This window comes from Crocuta crocuta, unplaced genomic scaffold (genome assembly GCF_008692635.1).
Source record: "Crocuta crocuta isolate KB4526 unplaced genomic scaffold, BGI_CrCroc_1.0 scaffold77, whole genome shotgun sequence".
NCBI lineage: Eukaryota > Metazoa > Chordata > Mammalia > Carnivora > Hyaenidae > Crocuta > Crocuta crocuta.
The window spans coordinates 2890902-2910410 of record NW_027532172.1 but is presented as its reverse complement, the minus strand read 5'-3'; the positions used below and the strand labels follow the sequence as shown (position 1 = coordinate 2910410).

General features: G+C 44.7%; 1 protein-coding gene across 2 annotated transcripts in view; it reads right to left on the bottom strand.

The window, feature by feature from the left end:
- Nucleotides 1-2658: 2658 nt before the first annotated feature.
- The window catches only part of KIF15 (kinesin family member 15), a 66271-nt gene continuing 49420 nt past the window's right edge, over nucleotides 2659-19509 (bottom strand). For both annotated transcript variants that reach the window (XM_077777163.1, XM_077777164.1), the window contains 10 exons: nucleotides 18785-18907; nucleotides 13984-14130; nucleotides 13113-13214; nucleotides 12653-12817; nucleotides 10970-11079; nucleotides 8608-8680; nucleotides 8109-8146; nucleotides 3680-3845; nucleotides 3325-3456; nucleotides 2659-3000 (listed from right to left, as the gene is read on the bottom strand). In XM_077777163.1, the coding sequence (XP_077633289.1) occupies nucleotides 2938-3000; nucleotides 3325-3456; nucleotides 3680-3845; nucleotides 8109-8146; nucleotides 8608-8680; nucleotides 10970-11079; nucleotides 12653-12817; nucleotides 13113-13214; nucleotides 13984-14130; nucleotides 18785-18907 (1119 nt within the window). In that variant the 3' untranslated portion in view covers nucleotides 2659-2937. The remainder of the gene's footprint in view (nucleotides 3001-3324; nucleotides 3457-3679; nucleotides 3846-8108; nucleotides 8147-8607; nucleotides 8681-10969; nucleotides 11080-12652; nucleotides 12818-13112; nucleotides 13215-13983; nucleotides 14131-18784; nucleotides 18908-19509) is intronic.

Below are 19509 nucleotides of genomic sequence, written 5' to 3'. Positions count from 1 at the left end.
AGGGAGCCGCGGTGGGGCCGAGGGCACCCTCCGGCGTTAGGCTTGGATTTCCCAGGGACCTGTCCTTGGTCGTACTGTGTGGCTGCTGTTAGAATTAACTCTCCACGACCCGGCAGTTTCAGTCCTTGCTAGAGTGTTGTCCAGCTTCGGCTCCCTCCGGGAGTTTGTTAAAAATGCCCAATCCAGGCCCCGCCCAACAGCCACTTAATTAGAATCTGCATTTCAACAGGAGCCCCAGGAGATTCACCGGCACCTTGCAGTTTGAGAGGCGCAAAGTGGCAAGACTCCTCAGCAGAGGGCGCTAGAGACCTCCGCGACTCGGAAGACGGGGCGGGGGCTCGGGTTCGGGTTTTCTGACCAATCAAAAGGCGCAGGTGGATAGGCGCTCATCGAAGTATTTTGATTACAGAGTAAATCATCCATAATCGCACCACTCAGATAACCAGGATTAACAGTACTTCTGATTTCCTATGCACTTAAATGTTTAAAATCTTTTTGTGTAAAAAGTAGTACACGTCTTTGAAAGAGAAGTGTTGAAGTGCATAAAGGACGACTCCACCCTCCAGGAAAATCATTGTTATTAGAGTGCTTCCTATGCATAGTTTTATATATAGCACATGTTAAGAAACAGCTTATGTAATTTGTATGGGCCTTTTTTATTTAGTATGATTTCACACAGAACTGTTCAGTAGCATTTTTTTTTTCCCATTCAGAAAGTTTTCGTGGAAGTCCTTCCTTGCCACCCTCTCTCACAGGGGGGTTTTGTGGCTCAAATTAAGGCATGGATAAGCCTGGTAACTGCTCTTTATAGGCCGAATTGTGTCCCCCCAAAAAGATACGTTTAAGTCTTAATCCTCCACACCTGTGAATGTTACCTTAATTGGAAACGGGGTCCATTGCGGATGTGACCAAATTAAGAAGTCTTTAGTATCAGCCCTAATTTCACTGGGGTCCTTGTAAGAGCCAGAGACACAGGGAGAAGACTATGTGACAAGGGCCGCAAACTGGAGTGAAGGAATGCCGGGGGCTGCTGTCACTACCACCATCTAAGGAGAAAGGCGCGGAACAGGTGCTCCCAGGAGCTCTCAGGAAGAACAGGCTTGCAACACCTTGACTTCGGACTTCTAGCCTCCAGAAACTGTGAGAGTCTGTTTGTAGCCCCAGCTTGTGGTCATTTGTTCCAGCAGCGCCCAGACATTCCTATAGGTGGGTGAGGTGAGACCCCAGCGTCTTTAGTACCAGCTTCAATATCCCCGCCCTTCTCCACCTTTAGGGCGCTCTTTACCTTACAAGGAATTTTAAGTAATCTCTCCCCCCAGCATGGGGCTTGAACTCACAACCCCAAGACCAAGAGTCATGCTCCACCAGCTGAGCCCGCCAGGCTCATTGGCTTTTAGTTCCTTTTCTGTTTCTGGGGGTTTTTAATTTCTCCTTGAGAATTCAACTATGCATTAAGTTTTAAAATTGTTTTTCCTCAGCTTTATTGAGGTATAAGCTACAAACCATAAAATGAAACCAATTTGAATATAGTTTAATTTTTAGTAAATTTAGAGAGCTGTGCAATCATCACCACAGACCAAAACATTTCCCCTCTATCAGAAAGTTCCCTCCTGTCCATATGGCCACGTGCTCCCATCCCCAGCCACAAGTAACCATGGGTTAGTTTTCTCCCTCTCCAATATTGCCTTTTCTGGATGTTTCACATAAATGGAATCATACAATATGTGACCTCTTGGATCTGTCTTCCTTCACTTTCTGAGGTTCCTTATGTCGTGGCATTAGTCAGTTTGCCTCTATATTGCTGAGTATCGTGTTCTATTATATGTAACAAACGCTCAGCACCATGAGGCATTCGGAGACCGTTTCCGTGATGAGCCACTGCACTACCACCAGGCTGGCCACGGTAAGAAACCTGACCAGAACAAGGGCTGAGGATGTGGAGAAACCGAACGCCCTGCTGGCGGGCACGTAGATGGTGCAAGCAAATAGCGCATCGGGAAAAGTAAAGTGGCGTCTCAAAAAGCTAAACACAAACTTAGCAGCAGTTCCACTCGTCCATGTCTGCTCAACAAACAGGAAACGGAAGTCCCCACCCAGCCTGCTACACAAGTATTTATAGCAGCATTATTCGGTGTAGCCCCAAACTGCCAACGGCTCAGATGTCCATCAGATGGTGAGTAAATAAAATGTGGCCTTAGCCTTTCAGTGGAATATGAGTCCCAACATATGACTGAATGAAGTGCTATGACACCAAAGTTCCTGGAGGGCGGCGGGTTTTGTTTGCTCTGATCACTGATGACCAGCGCAGGGCGGAAGATGGGCGCTCGTTAAGTACAAGTTGAACAAAAAGCCTTTAATTTAGCTCTCCAAAATGAACAATGTAAATCACTTTACTAAACTGTTTGTATTTAAGGGATTTTATTACGTTTAGAAAACTGGCCATATTTACAGTCATAAAAAAAAATGCTCACGAGAATAAAGTAGGAATACAAAAAAATAACCTATATTAACCAAGTTTGCCTTTCATACATGCTACGCAGACATTAACCTCATGGCAAGTTCTGAAACCACCGCATACTGTGAGAGCTTCTGCTACAGGCCCCCGAGGAGAGTATGACAGTATCTGAGGAAGAAATAACCTGGCCAACACCCACTGCAAACCTTAGCTACAGGCTTTTATTTTAAAAAGGCAAAAGGTTTTCCAGTATTTACAGTCGATTTTAAAGCTCTGACATGGGGTGGTAACTTCAAACAAAAGACTGCCCCCTGCCACGGGCTATGTGTGGATGCAGAACTAGAGCGACGGCCCCGCCGCCCCACACGAAGGAATCCTGCTCCTTAAATTCAGCTCTGTTAAATGCGCATGCGTAGGCCTTACTTTTGCAAGAGGAAAGAAAATCTCCAAAGAGGTGACGCGTACATAGTTGACCAAGATCCTTACGATTCACTTCTTTTCTTTTCTTTTAAAAATACATTTTCAGCACGCAACTTTTCGGTCTCCTAGGGAGCAAATTTTTTAAAAAAGAAAAAGAAAAAAGAGATTCAGGCTCTGGTGCTTACAGGAAGATATTCTTTGCATTCATTAAGTTTGTATGTCAAATTAAGACTACAGTTTTCAATTTGTAAGCTACTAAATGTTAAACAAGAAGCTGGTGTGTAAGAGTGTGATAACAGACTGAAGTATGCTCGGAATGACAATGACTGATTTTTTTAGTTCAGTAAGTTCCCCCAAAAAAGCAGTAAAGTGATTCAATGATTAAACTTTAACTACACAATCATTCTAAAACCACACTGAGTTTCTGCAGAATAATTTCCAGAGCTTACCTCAGCGAGCCTGACATTTTCCTTCTTCAGCCGCACCACGTACTGAATCTTCTGATGGAGGTTCTGGTGACCCACCAACTTGCCATTTTCCTCCGCAAGACTCTCTACCTGCTTCCTCAGCATTTCCATCTCCTGCAGGCAGATCAATCCAGGGAGGAGAAAATGAACTGCTCTTAATTTTTCTTTTACAATAACTATTTCATGCCTTCCGAGAGAACAGGGCGTTAGAGGGCCCAGGTTCCCGGCTTTCATGACCAGACGTCTCCGCAGACGCTAGAGCAGCTCTGACCCACAGGACACCCAATCACACACGTATCCTACTACATGCAAAAAAAACCCCAACACACAAATGCACCTGGAATATTTTCTCCTTTTCTTCATACAGTTCTTCCAGCTTTGATCTCAGTTGTTCCTTTTCTTGGAATGCTTTAGATTCCAAAGTTCGGGTTCGTTCAACCTCCTCAGCCATTCTGAGGCAGTCCATCTCTTTGTTCTGAAGGGCGCTCTGGACTTCTTCGAGGCTGTAGCAACAAATATCACTTTGTGGCATTCCAAAAGAACATAATCACAACAGTATTCAAATTAGACATTTTTCACCCAAGCCCAGAATTTTGATTTGAAAGCGTCAAGAGTTATCCAGCCCTCCCCTACCGACGACAGCGGTAAAGTGTCCTGAGTTACCCAGCCCTCCCCAACCCTCCCCTTCTGATGGCAGGGGACAGCAGGGGCTGCAGATGTGCTTTGTTGTTGTTCCTTTACTAAAACCTTTCATTTTGGAAAATTCCTCAAACCATTTTAAAAAAATTTTTTAATGTTTTATTTATTTCTGTGTGTGTGTGAGAGAGAGACAGAGAGAGAGAGAGAGAGCGAGCAAGCGAGCGTGAGCAGGGGAGGGTCAGAGAGAGAGGGAGACACAGAATCCGAAGCAGGCTCCAGGCTCTGAGCTGTCAGCACAGAGCCCGACATGGGGCTCGAACCCACGAACTGTGAGATCATGACCTGAGCTGAAGTCGGATGCCCAACCAACTGAGCCACCCAGGCGCCCCTCAAACCATTTTTTAAATAGTGAACATTTAGAAGGGCAACTTTTGGATTCAGCCCACTGGAGCAAGTGCAATTTAAGTATTATTACAGACTGCATGGTTTATTTAATGCCCCATATCTTAGTTCTTTCTTTTTATATTTATTCATTTTTTGAGAGAGAGAGCACGAGCAAAGGAGGGGCAGAGAGAGGGGGAAACACAGAATCTGAGCTGTCAGCACAGAGCCCGACATGGGGCTCGAACCCACGAACTGTGAGATCATGACCTGAGCTGAAGTCGGATGCCCAACCAACTGAGCCACCCAGGCGCCCCTATTTATTCATTTTTTGAGAGAGAGAGCACGAGCAAAGGAGGGGCAGAGAGAGGGGGAAACACAGAATCTGAGCTGTCAGCACAGAGACCGACACAGGGCCTGAACTCATGAACTGGAGATCATGACCTGAGCCCAAGTTGGACGCTTAACTGACTAAGCCACCCAGGTGCCCCTGTCTTAATCTTTTCTAATTCCAAAAACTGGTTCTCAGACCATGGGATGTTAGTCGTTTCTTCAAGGATGTGCTACTTAGAATTTATATACTTTACACAACTATCAATTGAAAAGCAATATGAGGAACAAAGTTATCATGGAGTTATATAGAATTTCACTGTTTTAATAAAATTGTGTGACTCCTAGAAGCTTCCTGAAACAAATACTTTTTATTGTATCTTTATGCATATGGACTAGGAGGATTATTTAATGACATAATACTCAGAATTTAATATACCATTTAAGGCCAACTAATTTCAGGAGCAGTGTTTTCAGCCTACATTCTGTGGCACCTCAGAAGAATAGCATGGGGCGGAGAGCACAGACATTTCCCCAATTCACTTGGAGCTGTTCTCCATTTGTCTTGTGGATTTTGTTCCAGTCTGATGAAGAGGTTCCGTGGCATGGCAGACCTGCTGCTAACCCAAGGGCCATTCCCTTACTTCTTTGCTTATAAGAACTCACTTATAAGGGAAAAAAAGGAGAAGCACACCCAGGTGGTAAAATATAACTGGTCTAAGCTGAGCATGGTTATCGTCACCCCACTGCCAGACACTGATGCCTCAGCTTGCCAGAAGTGTTCATTCTGGCCATGAAGCTCAGGCTGATTCTTGGGAGCTACAAGGCGTTTCTTCCCCCTGACAAACGAAAGCCCCTCCCCCCCCTTTTTTTTATTTATTTCTGAGAGAGACAGAGAGAGAGAGCGTGTGAGCAGAGGAGGTTCAGAGAGAGAAGGAGATACAGAATCTGAAACAGGCTCTAAGCTCTGAGCTAGCTGTCAGCACAGAGCCCGATGCAGGGCTTAAACCCACAAACCGCGAGATCATGAACTGAGCCGAAGTCAGATGCTTAACTGACTGAGCCACCCAGGTGCCCCAAAAAAGCCCTTTTGAACCCACCTCACCGCAAGCTGTGATCCTCTCTCTTGTTTATGACATTTGGGGTTATGGCAGCCATCTTGTGGTATGGAGGCCACAAGCAACGGTGCCAAAAGCAAAAGAATGGGAAGGGTATGTGTCCCTGATGGCATTATTGAGTCAACGCACCTCCAGACTACCTGTGGTATGAAATTAAACATCTCCTGCCTACACCACCGTGAGCTGGAAATTAATTTCCCTATAACTTTCTAAAGGCTCTCAACGTACACAAATAGATAATAACATTACGGTGAAAAGCACTGCTGTGGGGTTGGGACCGATAAAACCGGGTGTGCCATTTTCCAGCATGTGCTTGTCTCGCACACAGTATCCTGTAGAGACAATGTATCACTCGAGCCTCTTGGTTGCTAGATCATGAAATAAATCCATGCCAACTTAGAGAGCTTTTATTCTTTTTGCCAGAAGGTCTAAAATGGCTATTATTACTCAAATAGCCACAGTTCTACAAACTATACCTGGATTCTCATAGACCCCATAAGTGATCGGTGTTCCTATCCTAGCTCTACAACAAACTCTGCCAGCCAGGCCCTGAACTGTACGTATGAGCCAAGTACGGGATGAGCTCTGTCCCACATCCACACTTTGGTGCTGTAAACCACATGACTCAACCACAGGGTAACAACTCTTGCACAGGCAGGTGGTCTTCGTCAGCTGATCATTAAAAAGAATTTTTATCAATAAAGAATTTTTGATGTACTAACTTGGACGGAGCTCAAATAACTGTATGACAGGATTCTAACAAAATTCCTTCTGTGGCCATATACTTAATACGTGAATAGGATTTCTCTGCACACATAGCTATAAAAACAGAAAGTAGGAATAGAATTGATACTGCATATGGTCTCATTCCAGAATGAAGTATAATGGAAAAATGAGCTAACTGACGCAAGAACACTAAGATAAAATGCATTGGGATATTGCATTTCCAGCCAAATTTTAGTAGGTATAATAATTATTTATAAAAACATATAACAAATGTAGGATACTGTGATTAATCACTGTAATGAATACTCAATCCAGAAAAAAGATAGCACTAAAGCCATATGAATACAAGAAACTTTTACAAATTCTTTCCTATTTATATACTTATTTCTGTTGCCAAGCTATATGATAGGGTACAAAAAATTTTCCAAACAGTGTATTAAATTAGGATACCATTCTGTGTGGGTATGGAATGGAAATTCAGTCTGAAAGAAAAAGGAACAATGTACAACTTTAGGTTTGGGAATTTGTTACTGCACTGCTAACTGGAGAGAAAGTAGCAAGTCAGTGGATACTTTTAAAAGAACACCACCAGAGCTTTATTTCTATGGCCAGTTCAAGGTGAGACTTGATAGGACAATATCCGGAACAAAACTGGAGACGTGTCAGAAGCAGGATTCGAACCTACACCCCCATGCAGAGACCAGAAGTGCCAACCAGGAGAAGCAGGAACTTGAGGCTGGTGCCTGAGACCACCTGGCCATTGTGACACCAAGAACTTTATTCCTAAATGGCGTGATTTTCAGTATGTGGGAACTTCTGTTCTTTGCCTCAATTTAAACTTTCAATGAAAAATTTTAGATGTAAAATCAACTCCAAAAATGTACAAGAGGGTATATGATGCTCCAAAAATCACGTAGGAGGTATACATAACAATGTTATATATGAAATACAGTGAAAATGTTTGAGGACCTCTGTTCTGGATGAATACCTATTTAGAGTGCACTATCTTTCTAACGTTTTACCATTTTATTTGTTAACCCCAACCAGTTTACTTATTTTGAACCTCAGAGAGCATACAGTATATCTTGTTCATCAAAGAATGAGGCAGTTTATAAGATTACATAAATTAATAGGAAAACCACATGAATAAATTAAAAACCCTGTTTACAGAACACATGTAAAAAGACCCAAAGTCAAGACCGGAAGAAATCAAGAGTATTGATCTGTGGGTCTCAGGGGGTCTTCAAGGTTTTAAGTCAGAGGAAACCAGGTGGGGTGAAAGAGTAACCTGGTCAGTTATACTGCTCTCACCATCCAGGAGGAGACAGTTCATCAATTCCTCAAGAGAAACTAAGCCTTTCCTGACACTTCTTTAAGAAGTTTTTTGGCTTCACGTGAGGAACCCCGCGAGCAGGTGGGGCTTAGGAAAACAATGAGGTATGCACCTCTTGTGTCCACATACTACTGCAGAAGGAAAGAAGCTACCTACCCTGTGGACACAGGAAGTACCTCTTCCCTGAGAGAAGAAAGAAAAGACCAATAAGAGCCTGAATTATGAAACAGTGTACTTACTCTGCTTTCATTTTCAGCATCTCTTCAACTAATTTATTCTGTAATAAGAGAAAAAGACAAAGATGGCTTAAGTTCTTACTGTTGCTAAGAAAAAGACCGAAGGTAAGCAGTTCATCTCCCTCATGATAATGAAATTAAACCAACATCTTTTTCCACTATCCCAACTGTGCACCCATAAAGGGGGTACGTGTCTCTAAGACTTCATGAACTGTGCCCTGGGAGACCTCACAAAGACGCCCGGTACTTACTTCGATTCTAAATGCAAAACTCTGTGTGAGGACACCCGAGCAGTAGACTAACCATGGGAACATGAAGACAAATTCACTCTCAATTATGTGACGTCTAAATACTGATGGTATCAATCTTAACAGTGGGAATACAGAAAAGACAGAAGTTTCAAAAGTAAAATGGTTTCTAAAAAACATATAACCACAAATGCTCAGTATAAAAGCATTTCTTGGACAAGAAAAACAACTATTACGTTAAAAAAAAATCATACTTTAGCAAGTCTTTCTTTGATCATTTCTTCTTGTTCATTCTTCAGCTGTTGATGACCTGGATGATTCTGTTTGCTGCACAGACAAGAAAGAGAGGATGGGAAACACTGATAAGCATATTCAAGTAGCAATCTCATATCTACCGTATGCAGCAATGACAAGCTTTTCTGTAATGAAAAGCTAACTCTAACTCTGGTGACTAGGTCAAGTTAGCACAGTTCACAGATGTGACTGGTATATGGGGATGAAATAAGGCACCTCCCCTGAATTCAGGATGCCCTGCATTAAAAAAAATGAGGTGAACAGAGCAAGGGAATCTAATCAAGGCTTGGCTGAAAGTAAAGTAGAAATTTAGCCAAGAGTGGTATCTTAATGAAGATCAAATGTGAGCAAAGGGGGCTGAGAGCTGCGTGGGCCAGAAGCCTGGTGATCAGCGAGGGGAGGGGGGTGGTGCACATCTCTGGGTATGGGGAGGGGTTCCTTGGGCCAGCCTGGCACTGGAGCCTCGATGCCCCATTTGCTTGGATTGCATGGTCAGCTGGCAATTTTCTGATGACACTCTGGCATCCCATGTATGCTGACACCAGGAAGGGGATTCCCTGAGCACCAGACATAAATCTCTTTCACGGAAAAGGAATGCTCCTCTATATAAAGAAAACTACATTCTGGACGATGCATCATTATCATGTGAATTTGATTACTGTGAGTCCATTCTCTGTGAACTTGACAAGGGCAGGATCATAAACTGAGTGTCTGTGGGCAGTCCCTGGACCAGGGGGACATCCCCCAAGAAGAACCTGCCTGAAGGCCACAGGCTCCTCAGCGGTGAGGAAAAGATCATTTCTTAAAGGAAAACAGAAGCGCCAGTACTTTCTTGCACTTAATAAATCTGGCAGCTGAGACAGAAACAATAATGAGACCTCAGTGAGGAAAAGGCCCCAAATCATTACAGAAGTGTTTTCTACGCTCTAATCTAAAAGTGGGTAAACTTTTTCCTGCCCAGGGCCAGACACCATATTCTAGGCTCTGGGAGCTGTGGGGTCTGGGACATGGCTATTCCACGTGGTTGCTACGATGCAAAAGCAGCCACAGCAGTATTTAAATCAAACAGCATGACTATGACCCAATGACACTGTCTTTACCAAAAGCACCGTGAGCTAGATCCGACCCCAGAGTTGCAGATTTCTCCTGCTCTAATCTTTCAGGAAGGAGCTTCTTACCTTCATAAGGGACATTTGTCTATTAAATAAAGTATTTTTGAACTGTGATGTTATAAATGGGCTAGAAACATTCTATCTTCCATGCTCAAACTAGCTCTTGATAAAAGACAATGTACCAAGTACAATGCTTTTCTTTATGGGGGAGGAGGGCTGGTGGGGAGCATGTGGAAACCAGGTGGCCAGGCTGTGGACTACCTGCATTGGAATCACCTGGAAAGGGAAGTGAAATCCCGGGAGGGCTGCTACTAAAAAGAGCATCTCAGATGCTCACTGAAGCCTGAAGAAGCATTTAGGGAAAGACCGTCAGTACCGCCACCACTACATCCTCCAGTGTCTGTTGTCTGAGTTAGGTTTCAGACAGTGCATCTCAGGGCCACTTCCGGACAGGGAAGGGGAGCTGCCGGAGGGGAGAGCGTCTGCCCGAGACAGCAGAACAGCAGGGACCCCTAGTCTGGGAAGCTGCATTCAGTGTGTGCCTCCATCCCAAATGGGACCTCCCTCTGCTTCACTTCCACTTGCTGTAGGATTTTCCTGGCCGCCCTCATCTCTAAGGCCTCACTCAGAAAGTTCACCGAAGGGCAGGACCATAATTCTACTTCGTATACCTAATATCTGCCATTTATTGAGTGACTCCCTTCTGCCAACCACTGTAACCAGCACTTTATACACATTATTTTTGGTCGTTACAACACCTTGTGAGAGAACTATCATTTTCCTCATTTTATGGCTAAGGAACCTAAGGCACTAGAAGTTAAAAACTGAGCCGAAAGTCACAGGACTTTCAAGTGTCAGCGATAGGACGAAGCCTAGCTGCCTGGGACACACTGCCGTGTCATTAGCAAATACAACTAGAAAGGGCCTTAGCAGAAGGCAAACCACCTGCACAGAGATATCCAGACTCGAAGGAACGGTCCCCAGTAAAGCTCCTTCCTGCGCAGGAGCATCCCCTGGACCGTGAGTCGTGAAGCCAAAGCAACTGGTAGGAAATCCTCCCTTTTTCTGCTGGACCCTCTCGAACCTTCTCTTTTGCTTCTCCACCCGCCCCTCCTTTTCGTAAAATAGAAGTAGACAGTTTGGTTCAAATTTCTGGTTTGAAATTCATTTCAATAGCTCTACAACAATGCAAAGGTTAACGCTTTCTCACCTCTTGTGCTTTTCCCCTTCGAGATCATCCAGCTGCCTTTGCAGGAGCCAGTTTCTCTCTCTTAGCTGCTCAGCCTCCAGGCGGACGTTTTCCATTTCACACAACTGCTCCTAAGAAGACATCAAATCATGTCTTGTCAGAAAACACATTGTAGTAGGTGTTATTTTGCCTCCCAAGTGAGACCCATATTCACCTTGAAAGCCCCTTCCTATGCACAAAACACTGTACTGGGTATCACGGGGTAACAAGCAAACTATGACCAGCTTTGGGGGATTTTCGTGCCCACAGTGTGTTAAACACAGACCCTTATCAATAGCACACAATTCATCAAGATGCCTTTATGAAAAAAAATGACCACAAGTCCCTACTTTGGTAAATTTTCTATTTGATTCTATTTAATAATAAATTCTGATTTAAAAAACCTGACATAGGGAAAAGAGTCAATAATGCTGTAAGATCAGTGTATGGCGACAGACGGGAAGTACCCTTGCAGCGAGCACAGTGTAATGGACGGAACTGACGAATCACTCTGTTGGATAAAGGGGACAACTGATGTGCCACAGCCATCAAACTCTTGAGGTGGGCTCGAATTTGAAAGTCACGGGTATGACCATCCAGAAGAAATAAGTGCTTGTCTGCAAGGAGCGTCCTTTTTTATTTACTTCTCCTTGTCCATTGTCTGACCTCTTTCAACCTGACCCACTTTCTTCTGAGTACTCGAATCATGCCAATCTGGGTAGCAGCCACATTCCTCAGCACACCGAGAGCTGACCTACATAAAAAGGCAAGAAATGACCCTTCCACGAGGAACAGAGCTTGAAAGACTATGTATACTTCCCATCACTTGGGTACGGGGAGCTAATTTTGTTCCTGAACAAAACCTCACTGCAGAGCCAAGGCCTCGCAGCCTGAAAGTGATCTTCTGTGACGTCCCCCATCCAGTCCACCCACACCGTCCACACCTCCACACCAGGCACTCCGCCGCACACCTCCCTCCCCTCAATACTCCTCAAACCACACTCTCCCCACACAAAAGCACCATAACCCCAAGTTCCTGGGTAAAAAAAATAAAGCAGAAAGCAGTTTAAAGGAATGGCAAACAAGATCAATTTTAACGACCTTAGACAAAAGCAAATCTCTAGAATACATAGAGAATGCCTACAAATCATTTAGGGAAAGTCCAGAAAGAGAGGGGCGCCTGGGTGGCTTAGTCGGTTAAGCGTCCGACTTTCCCNAAAGATGCGCGAAGGATACAGGTCAGAGAAACAGAGGAACAAAAGATGCTCCATCTCATTCCTAAGGAGAAAAATACGAATTTACAACTGTAGCAAGAGAGCGTGCTTTAGCTATGAAACTGGCAAGGGCCTAAGTCAGGTGGCACTGTGGTCAGAGTAGCTGGCACAGCCTGTGTTTGGTACCATCATAACAACAGGGAGACAATGCTCGCAGACTTGGTTATCCATGGGAAAGTGGCTACCATGGGGGCCCGGGGCGGGGTGGGGGGGAGCCTGTCAGCTGGCAGCCTGGAGTCCGTGGGGAGAGGAAGGCTTTTTTGTCTGCCCTTTAGTTTTGTGCCTTTTGAATTCTGTACCTTCAGTGACCATGAAAGATACTGTTTCTTTTGTTGATTCTGGATACTGTTTATTTTAAAAGATTTTTTTTTGAAAAAAATTATCCAGTTACCTTCATTCTGAGGATTTCGGCATTTTTGACTTCTCTGTCTTCGTTTAGCTTTGAGACGAGGTGCTGCAGAGAAACCTTAGACGCTCTTCCATCTTCTATCTCCTGTTCTTGGGTTTCCAGGAGTTTTGCCAAATGTGTTTGAAAGTGAGGTGGTGTTTTAGGGCTCTAAAATAAAATTAAATTCCATCTAAATGTTCGATTGATATTGTATAAAGATTTCATTTCAAACATAGATGCCTTGCCCACAGAAAACGCTTAGTTATTCAGCCTGTTATCTAATTCCTGTGCAAGTGAAACAAATAAAATGCCGATACCTTTTTATCAAGTAAAAAGCAGAAAAGGTACTGGCGAAAATCTCTTTCTATAGAAATACAAACCTACAGTCTTAGTGATTTCCACACTTTTATCCCTCATGAAACTGGTCCGTCTCCCCAGAGAACACCCCTTTTGTGACAGGCACCTGAGGATGCTCGGCAGCAAAATCCATTACGTGTTCGAGCTGTCTCATTTTGAAGTTATATTCGTTCTTTTTCTGTTCTACTTCCTCTTTCTTCTGGTTTAGCTGGGAAAATTGAACAGATGGAAGACGGCGAGTTAGAACATCATATGGGACACATGGTCCAGTTAGAACACACGAGCTTCCCAAGGTGTGAGGATACAGACTTTTCACATTATTTCCTCAGGACTTCATTAATAACTTGAAAAGCAGGGAGGTATCAAAACCAACCCAAACCACGGCAATGTTCACAGTCCTCAGCGGTCAACCCTGTGGCTGCTGTTCATGCCCAAGGACCTTGGTTGCTGCTAAAACCTTCCCCTCCCCCTCTCTCCCACAGACTTATTTACATCTTTTTAAAAAACTTTTTTTTAAATGTTTATTTTGAGAGAGAATGGGAGACAACATGAGTGGAGGAGGCGCAGAGGGAGAGGGAGAATCTCAAGCAGGCTCCACACTCAGCATGGCATCCGACGTGGAGCTCAATCTCACACTAGTGATCACGACCTGAGCTGAAATCAAAGAGTTGGACACTTAACTGACGGAGCCACCCAGGAGCTCCTAAAAAATCTTTTTAAAGCTTCACTGGTAGTCAAAGGGTCATTTGAGGAAAATAAAATGTAAAACAACGGCCAGAAAGAGGATAAAAGTCAGCCGTAACCTTGCCCCAGAGGTTGGAAGTTGCCGGCACACGTCAGGGGGCCGAGGCGGGCAGAGGCGGCCGCGCAGCCGGGAAGCATGTGGGCAGCCCGCGGCCGTTCGGAGCCCACCGCGCAGCCTGACCACCGAAGCGCCCTGCCGCCTACGGACAAGGGGCCGCAGCTCCGGACCTCACCTGCTGCCGAAGTTCTTGGATCAGGGCCTCCTTCTTGGTCATCTCCTCCTGGGAGGACTGCAGCATCTCCGAGTGCTTCTTCGAGGCCTCGGTGAGCTTGTTCAGCTGCTCGGTGGCGTGAGCCAGGTCCTCGCAGAGCATGTCCTTCTGTCGGGGGACGAACCCCACAAGGGAAGATTGCTTTCTTAATTGTATAGTCCACCAAGGATTTGCAGATCACTACTATGTGCAAATTGCAAAAGGTTAAGAAAGTTTTAAGTGAGAACTTTCACTTGTTTTCGCTTATGTCCTAATCCAGTCCGAAGCAAACCAAGCAGGTAATATTTGTAAGAACAGGTCTAAAGAGAAACACTGCAGGAAATTCATACAGGTAATCCCAATTGGGGTTTAAGTGCATTCCACCCATTTCACCTAATACCGAACACTTCCCCTGACCCCCGGGATCTCAAAGCTGATCACTCCTTCCTTAGGAGGACTCCAGACACTGGTCTCTAGCTTACCTGCTCTCTGACCAATTGACTCTAGTCCTTTATACATTGGAAGGTAAATAGCTATAAGGATAAGTACCCCTCAGCCAGTTGGGGAGGGGCTGGGTAGTCACCAGATGGTGATCTATAGTCATAGACCATCAGAGCTTCAGGGGCGTAGCTTGATGGAAAGTGGCCGAGAGAATCTGAAGTCCTGTGGGCTGCATACATAATTCCTGTGTACATAGCATGTTATCTCTATCAAGTTTGAGCAGAATTTGCTTACTCTAACTTTCCAAATGTCCACGTACATTATGTACATGTACATATTAACTATATATGTTAGCATGTACAATACTGCATAGATAACAGGTATATGTATATATTAATATACACATCACATACAGTAATAATGTATGTACGTACATGTATATATGATATGATAAAAGTATGTGGAAAAATGTGATATGTCAGGCGTACATTCACACACACATATACTTATGTATCACACTTTTCCATGTATTCATTCTTTTATCATATCATTTTTCACTGGGTGGGCTCAATTTCACCTTATATATGCACCACAATTTAGCCCATCACTGAATGTTTTGGCTGATTTGAATTTTTCACTATTATATGCATTATATTCTCATACTTAGATTATTTCTTTAGGCTAATTTCTAATTTCCAAAAGTGCAAAAAAATGAAGGCTATGTAATACCAGACCACCTCCCTAAAGGCTGAACTTAAACTTCACAAATGTGAGTAATCACACTTCTCTGCAGATCTTCCTCAAATATTAATATTCACCAGCTGTAAGATCAAATGGTAACTTTGTGCTTAATTCGCATTGGTTTTATCGAGGTTTCTGGGCCACTACATTCTTCCTGGGGGGGCTGCTCATGCACCTTCCTGTGTCCATTCTCCACCAGAGTGTGTCTGTCTTTTCTTGAGTCTTTTGACCTAAGAGTTCTTCTATGGATTAAGGCAAGGACCCCTTTGTCATCAGTTCATTAGCTAATGAAGCCAGGAGATTAGTGAAAGTGGGAATGTGGGGGCGCCTGGGTGGCTCAGTCAGTTAAGTGTCCAACTTCGGCTCAGGTCATGATCTTAGGGTTTGTGGGTTCAAGCCCCACGCTGGGCTCTGTGCTGACAGCTAGCTCAGAGCCTGGAGCCTGCATCGGATTCTTTGTCTCCCTCTCTCTTTGACCTTCCTCTACTCATGCTGCCTCTCTCTCTCTCTCTCTCAGAAATAAATAAAACATTAAAAAAATGTGAAGTGACTGTGGGCTGATTCCCCTTGAATCTAAGATACTTCAATCTGCACGGTCACATTTATTTTTTAAGAGAAGAGTGAGAGAGACACAAGGAGACAAAGGGAGTAAGAAAAAGCTTGGAGGTGAGTTGTACTGAGCTCCCATCACTCAGCCACTCCCATTCACACAGCTAGGCTTCCCTTCGTACTCGGCAACAGGCAGTGTGGAACCGAAGACTCAGTCCCCATTTTATACTCCATACAAGACCTTAGGGTGTGTCTTTTGTGTGCGACTTTCCATTTCTTTTTTTTTTAATGTTTATTTATTTTGAGAGGGGTGGAGAGAAAGGCAGAGAGACAGGGAGACAGAGAATCCCAAGCAGGCTCTGCACTGTTAGTGCAGAGCCCAACCTGGGGCTCAATCTCACGAACTGTGAGGTCGTGACATGAGCTGAGATCAAGAGTCAGATTCTTAACCGACTGAGCCACCCAGGGGTCCCTAAATTTTTTTCTTAATTGAAGTATAGTTGACACTATGTACGGACTTTTCAACTCACCTCCTAAAAATACTGCCAGTTCCCTCAGACTGAGCAACTCACAAGGGGCCAGTCGGTGTCCTAAGCCCTTTCCAGGTGTCACCTCACTTCAGCTTCTCTTAAGCACTAGGCAGCAGTGTTATCTCTGCTCCAGAGACGTGATGAATAAGGCAGAGACAAATGTAACCTTCACAGCGGCACAGAGCCAGGACTCAGACTCCAAAGCGGTCCAATCACCCCACAGCCTGGGCCCTGACAGCTTATTACTCTCGCCGTGTGCTCCTGGGGCCCAGGCTGTACTTGCCTATGTTCACCTCTGTGCACTGTGTGTTAGCTTTGAGTCTTTTCTGGGGTACAGGAGGTTAGAAATACAGACTACCGGGTAAACCCGCCTTGCAGATCTATCCCCAAAGGTTCTAAAGCTCAAAACTAGCGTGTGCACATGTGTTTCACTTTTTCTCCATCTCAGAGGTACCCAGAACCATCTTCGTGGCTGTGGTTAGAGCCCTCGGTGCCCACCCCGACTGCTTCCTGCGCCACGGCACACGGCACTTGCGGCCCCCACAACTGCCAGCTGAACTTCGAAAGCACTGCTCAGTTCTAGCTCACCCAGTGCTCCCACCAGCACTTCTGGGCTCTGGCCTTATGGCCTTCGGCGTGGGCTTGAAGTTTACACTGCCTGGTTTTGTTAAAGATACAGCCAAGACTCCTGAAGACCCTCCTTGCACAGACTCCATCCGTCTTCACCTCAGCTCTCCCACCTCGAGCCTGACAGGCCCCACACACCGGGGCCGAGCTTCCCTCCCTAGCGAAGTCTGCTGCAGACACTATCTCCTCCGGGAAGCGCTCTGCCGCGTCCCTTTCCTGTGCTCTCCTTTCCTGTGCTCCCGGGTCATTCGTTACATCAAGATACATTTAACTCTTAAAGTAGATAGCATATTTTGAGGTAAGTAACAGTGTTTCAATCATTCTTCCAGGCAAAGAGGAATGGTAGGTGGGTTCAATAAACATTTGTGGTTTCTTTCATGGGTAGCCTAGTTTAGCAAGAAAACTGTACTTATAAAGCAACCACAGAGCGGTATATATGGCAGGTTACTATCTGTGTGAGAAAAGGAAAACTAAATGTGTATGGGATTTGCCTAAAATCTCTGGAAGTGGAGTGCCCGGGTGGCTCAGTTGGTTAAGCGGCCAACTTCAGCTCAGGTCATGATCTCATGATTCATGAGTTCGAGCCCCAAGTCAGGTTCTCTTCAGATCCTCTGTCCCCTTCTCTGCCCCTCCCCGACTCACACTCTCTGTCTCAAAAATAAAATTACAGGGGCTCCTGGGTGGCTCAGTCAGTTAAGCGTCTGACTTTCACTTAGGTCATGATCTCGCGGTTCGTGGGTTCAAGCCCCGCATCGGGCTCTGTGCTGACTGCCAGCTGAGAGCCTGGAGCCTATTTCAGAGTCTGTGTCTCCCTCTCTCTCTGACCCTCCCCTGCTCACGTTGTTTCTCTCTCTCTCTCCTAGAAATAAATAAAAATATTTTTAAAAAATAAATAAATAAAAAATAAAATAAAATAAAAAAAAAAGAAAAGTCTCTGGAAGGACACATGAGGGAATGTTTACTGCTTTATATAATTTGAATTTTGAACCATGTGACAGTACTGTTTGCTTATTTACTTATTTAATGAGAGAGAGAGAGAGAGAGAGAGGGAAGGAGGGAGAGAAAGAACATGGAGGGGAGGGGCAGAAGGAGAGAGAATCTTAAGCAGGCTCCACGCCCAACGCAGAGCCTGACTCAGGGCTCAATCTCACCACCTTGGGATCATGACCTGAGCCAAAATGGAGAGTTGGCCACTCAACTGACTGAGCCGCCCAGGCGCTCCAGTACTGCTTAATTTTAAAAAAGGTAAGTTTACATCACCAACAAAAAATTAAAACCTACTTTAGCAAAAACCTGCTTCAGCTGGTTAACCAGCTCTTTCTGTGCTCCGGGCTGCCACCACTCCACCAAGTAAATGCAGTGGCCACTCTGCTCCCCTTTGGGAAGAGGGTCAGTTACAGAAACTTACCAGGCGTCGGCACAAATGAATGCAAACCAACCAATCAGATAAAATATAACAATTTTAGTGTTACCTATTAATGGGCTAACTACCCTAAGGGAAAATGGCTCTAATTATGACTTATCCCTTTAAAAAGCTCTCTATTTCTTCATTAATAACCTCCACACCCACATACACATTTATTTATTTTTTTTTTTTAAATGTTTTTTTTTTTATTTATTTCTAAGAGAGAGAGAGAGAGAGAGAGAGAGAGAGAGACAGCATGAGCAGGGGAGGGTCAGAGAGAGAGGGAGTCACAGACTGAAACAGGCTCCAGGCTCTGAGCTGGCAGTCAGCACAGAGCCCGACGCGGGGCTCGAACCCACGAACCGCGAGATCATGACCTAAGCGAAAGTCGGACGCTTAACCGACTAAGCCACCCAGGTGCCCCCCACATACACATTTAAACATTGACAAAGAAAAAGGCAAAAACGAGTCAGGATGTGTTAACATATACCTCTATGTCCTCAGAGAGTATTCTCAGTCTAAGGGCTTCTTTCAGATCCAGAATCTCCACTTCCTGTTTCTTAATCAACACTTTGCTCTCTTCCTTGTCAGCCAAAGCAGAGTTGTGTTTGCACTGCGGAAAGAAAGTTGTGACAGCTGTCGGTTTTCTTGTGTTTATTTCTACATTAGGAGTCCGAGCTCCAAGGTGATGATGAGACTAACACAAATGGTTCAATACTTAATGGACGAACGAATGGAAGAAGTGCACGAGTGGTGAAGAGAAGTCAGAAAGTCCCAAAGGTACCAGTGAAAAACCACTCAGGCTTTCTTACTGTTGTTTGGTCATCTCTGTCCCCAATGTGGGGCTCAAACTCCCAACCTGGAGCCCAAGAGTCGCATGTTCCACCGGCTGAGCCAACCGGGTACCTCATCTTATTATCACACCTTTATAAGGAGGCTGCCTTCAGCAACAAATGTGAGAACAGCACCTTCCTTTTGTAGCAGAGGAATGACCACCGTGGACAAAAGCCTTCACCATGACCCGAGGTGAGGAGGAAGCACCAATAATCGACGTAGATATGCACAAGGTAGAAAGTAGTTACTTGTAGAAAATAGTTACTTGAGGAAACCAGAAAGTCCGATAATCACTCTGAACTTAACCAAAATGTATCGTTTTATCTGAAAGCAACTAAGGAACACCCTTATCACGGACCACAACCGGCCCGCTTCCGATCA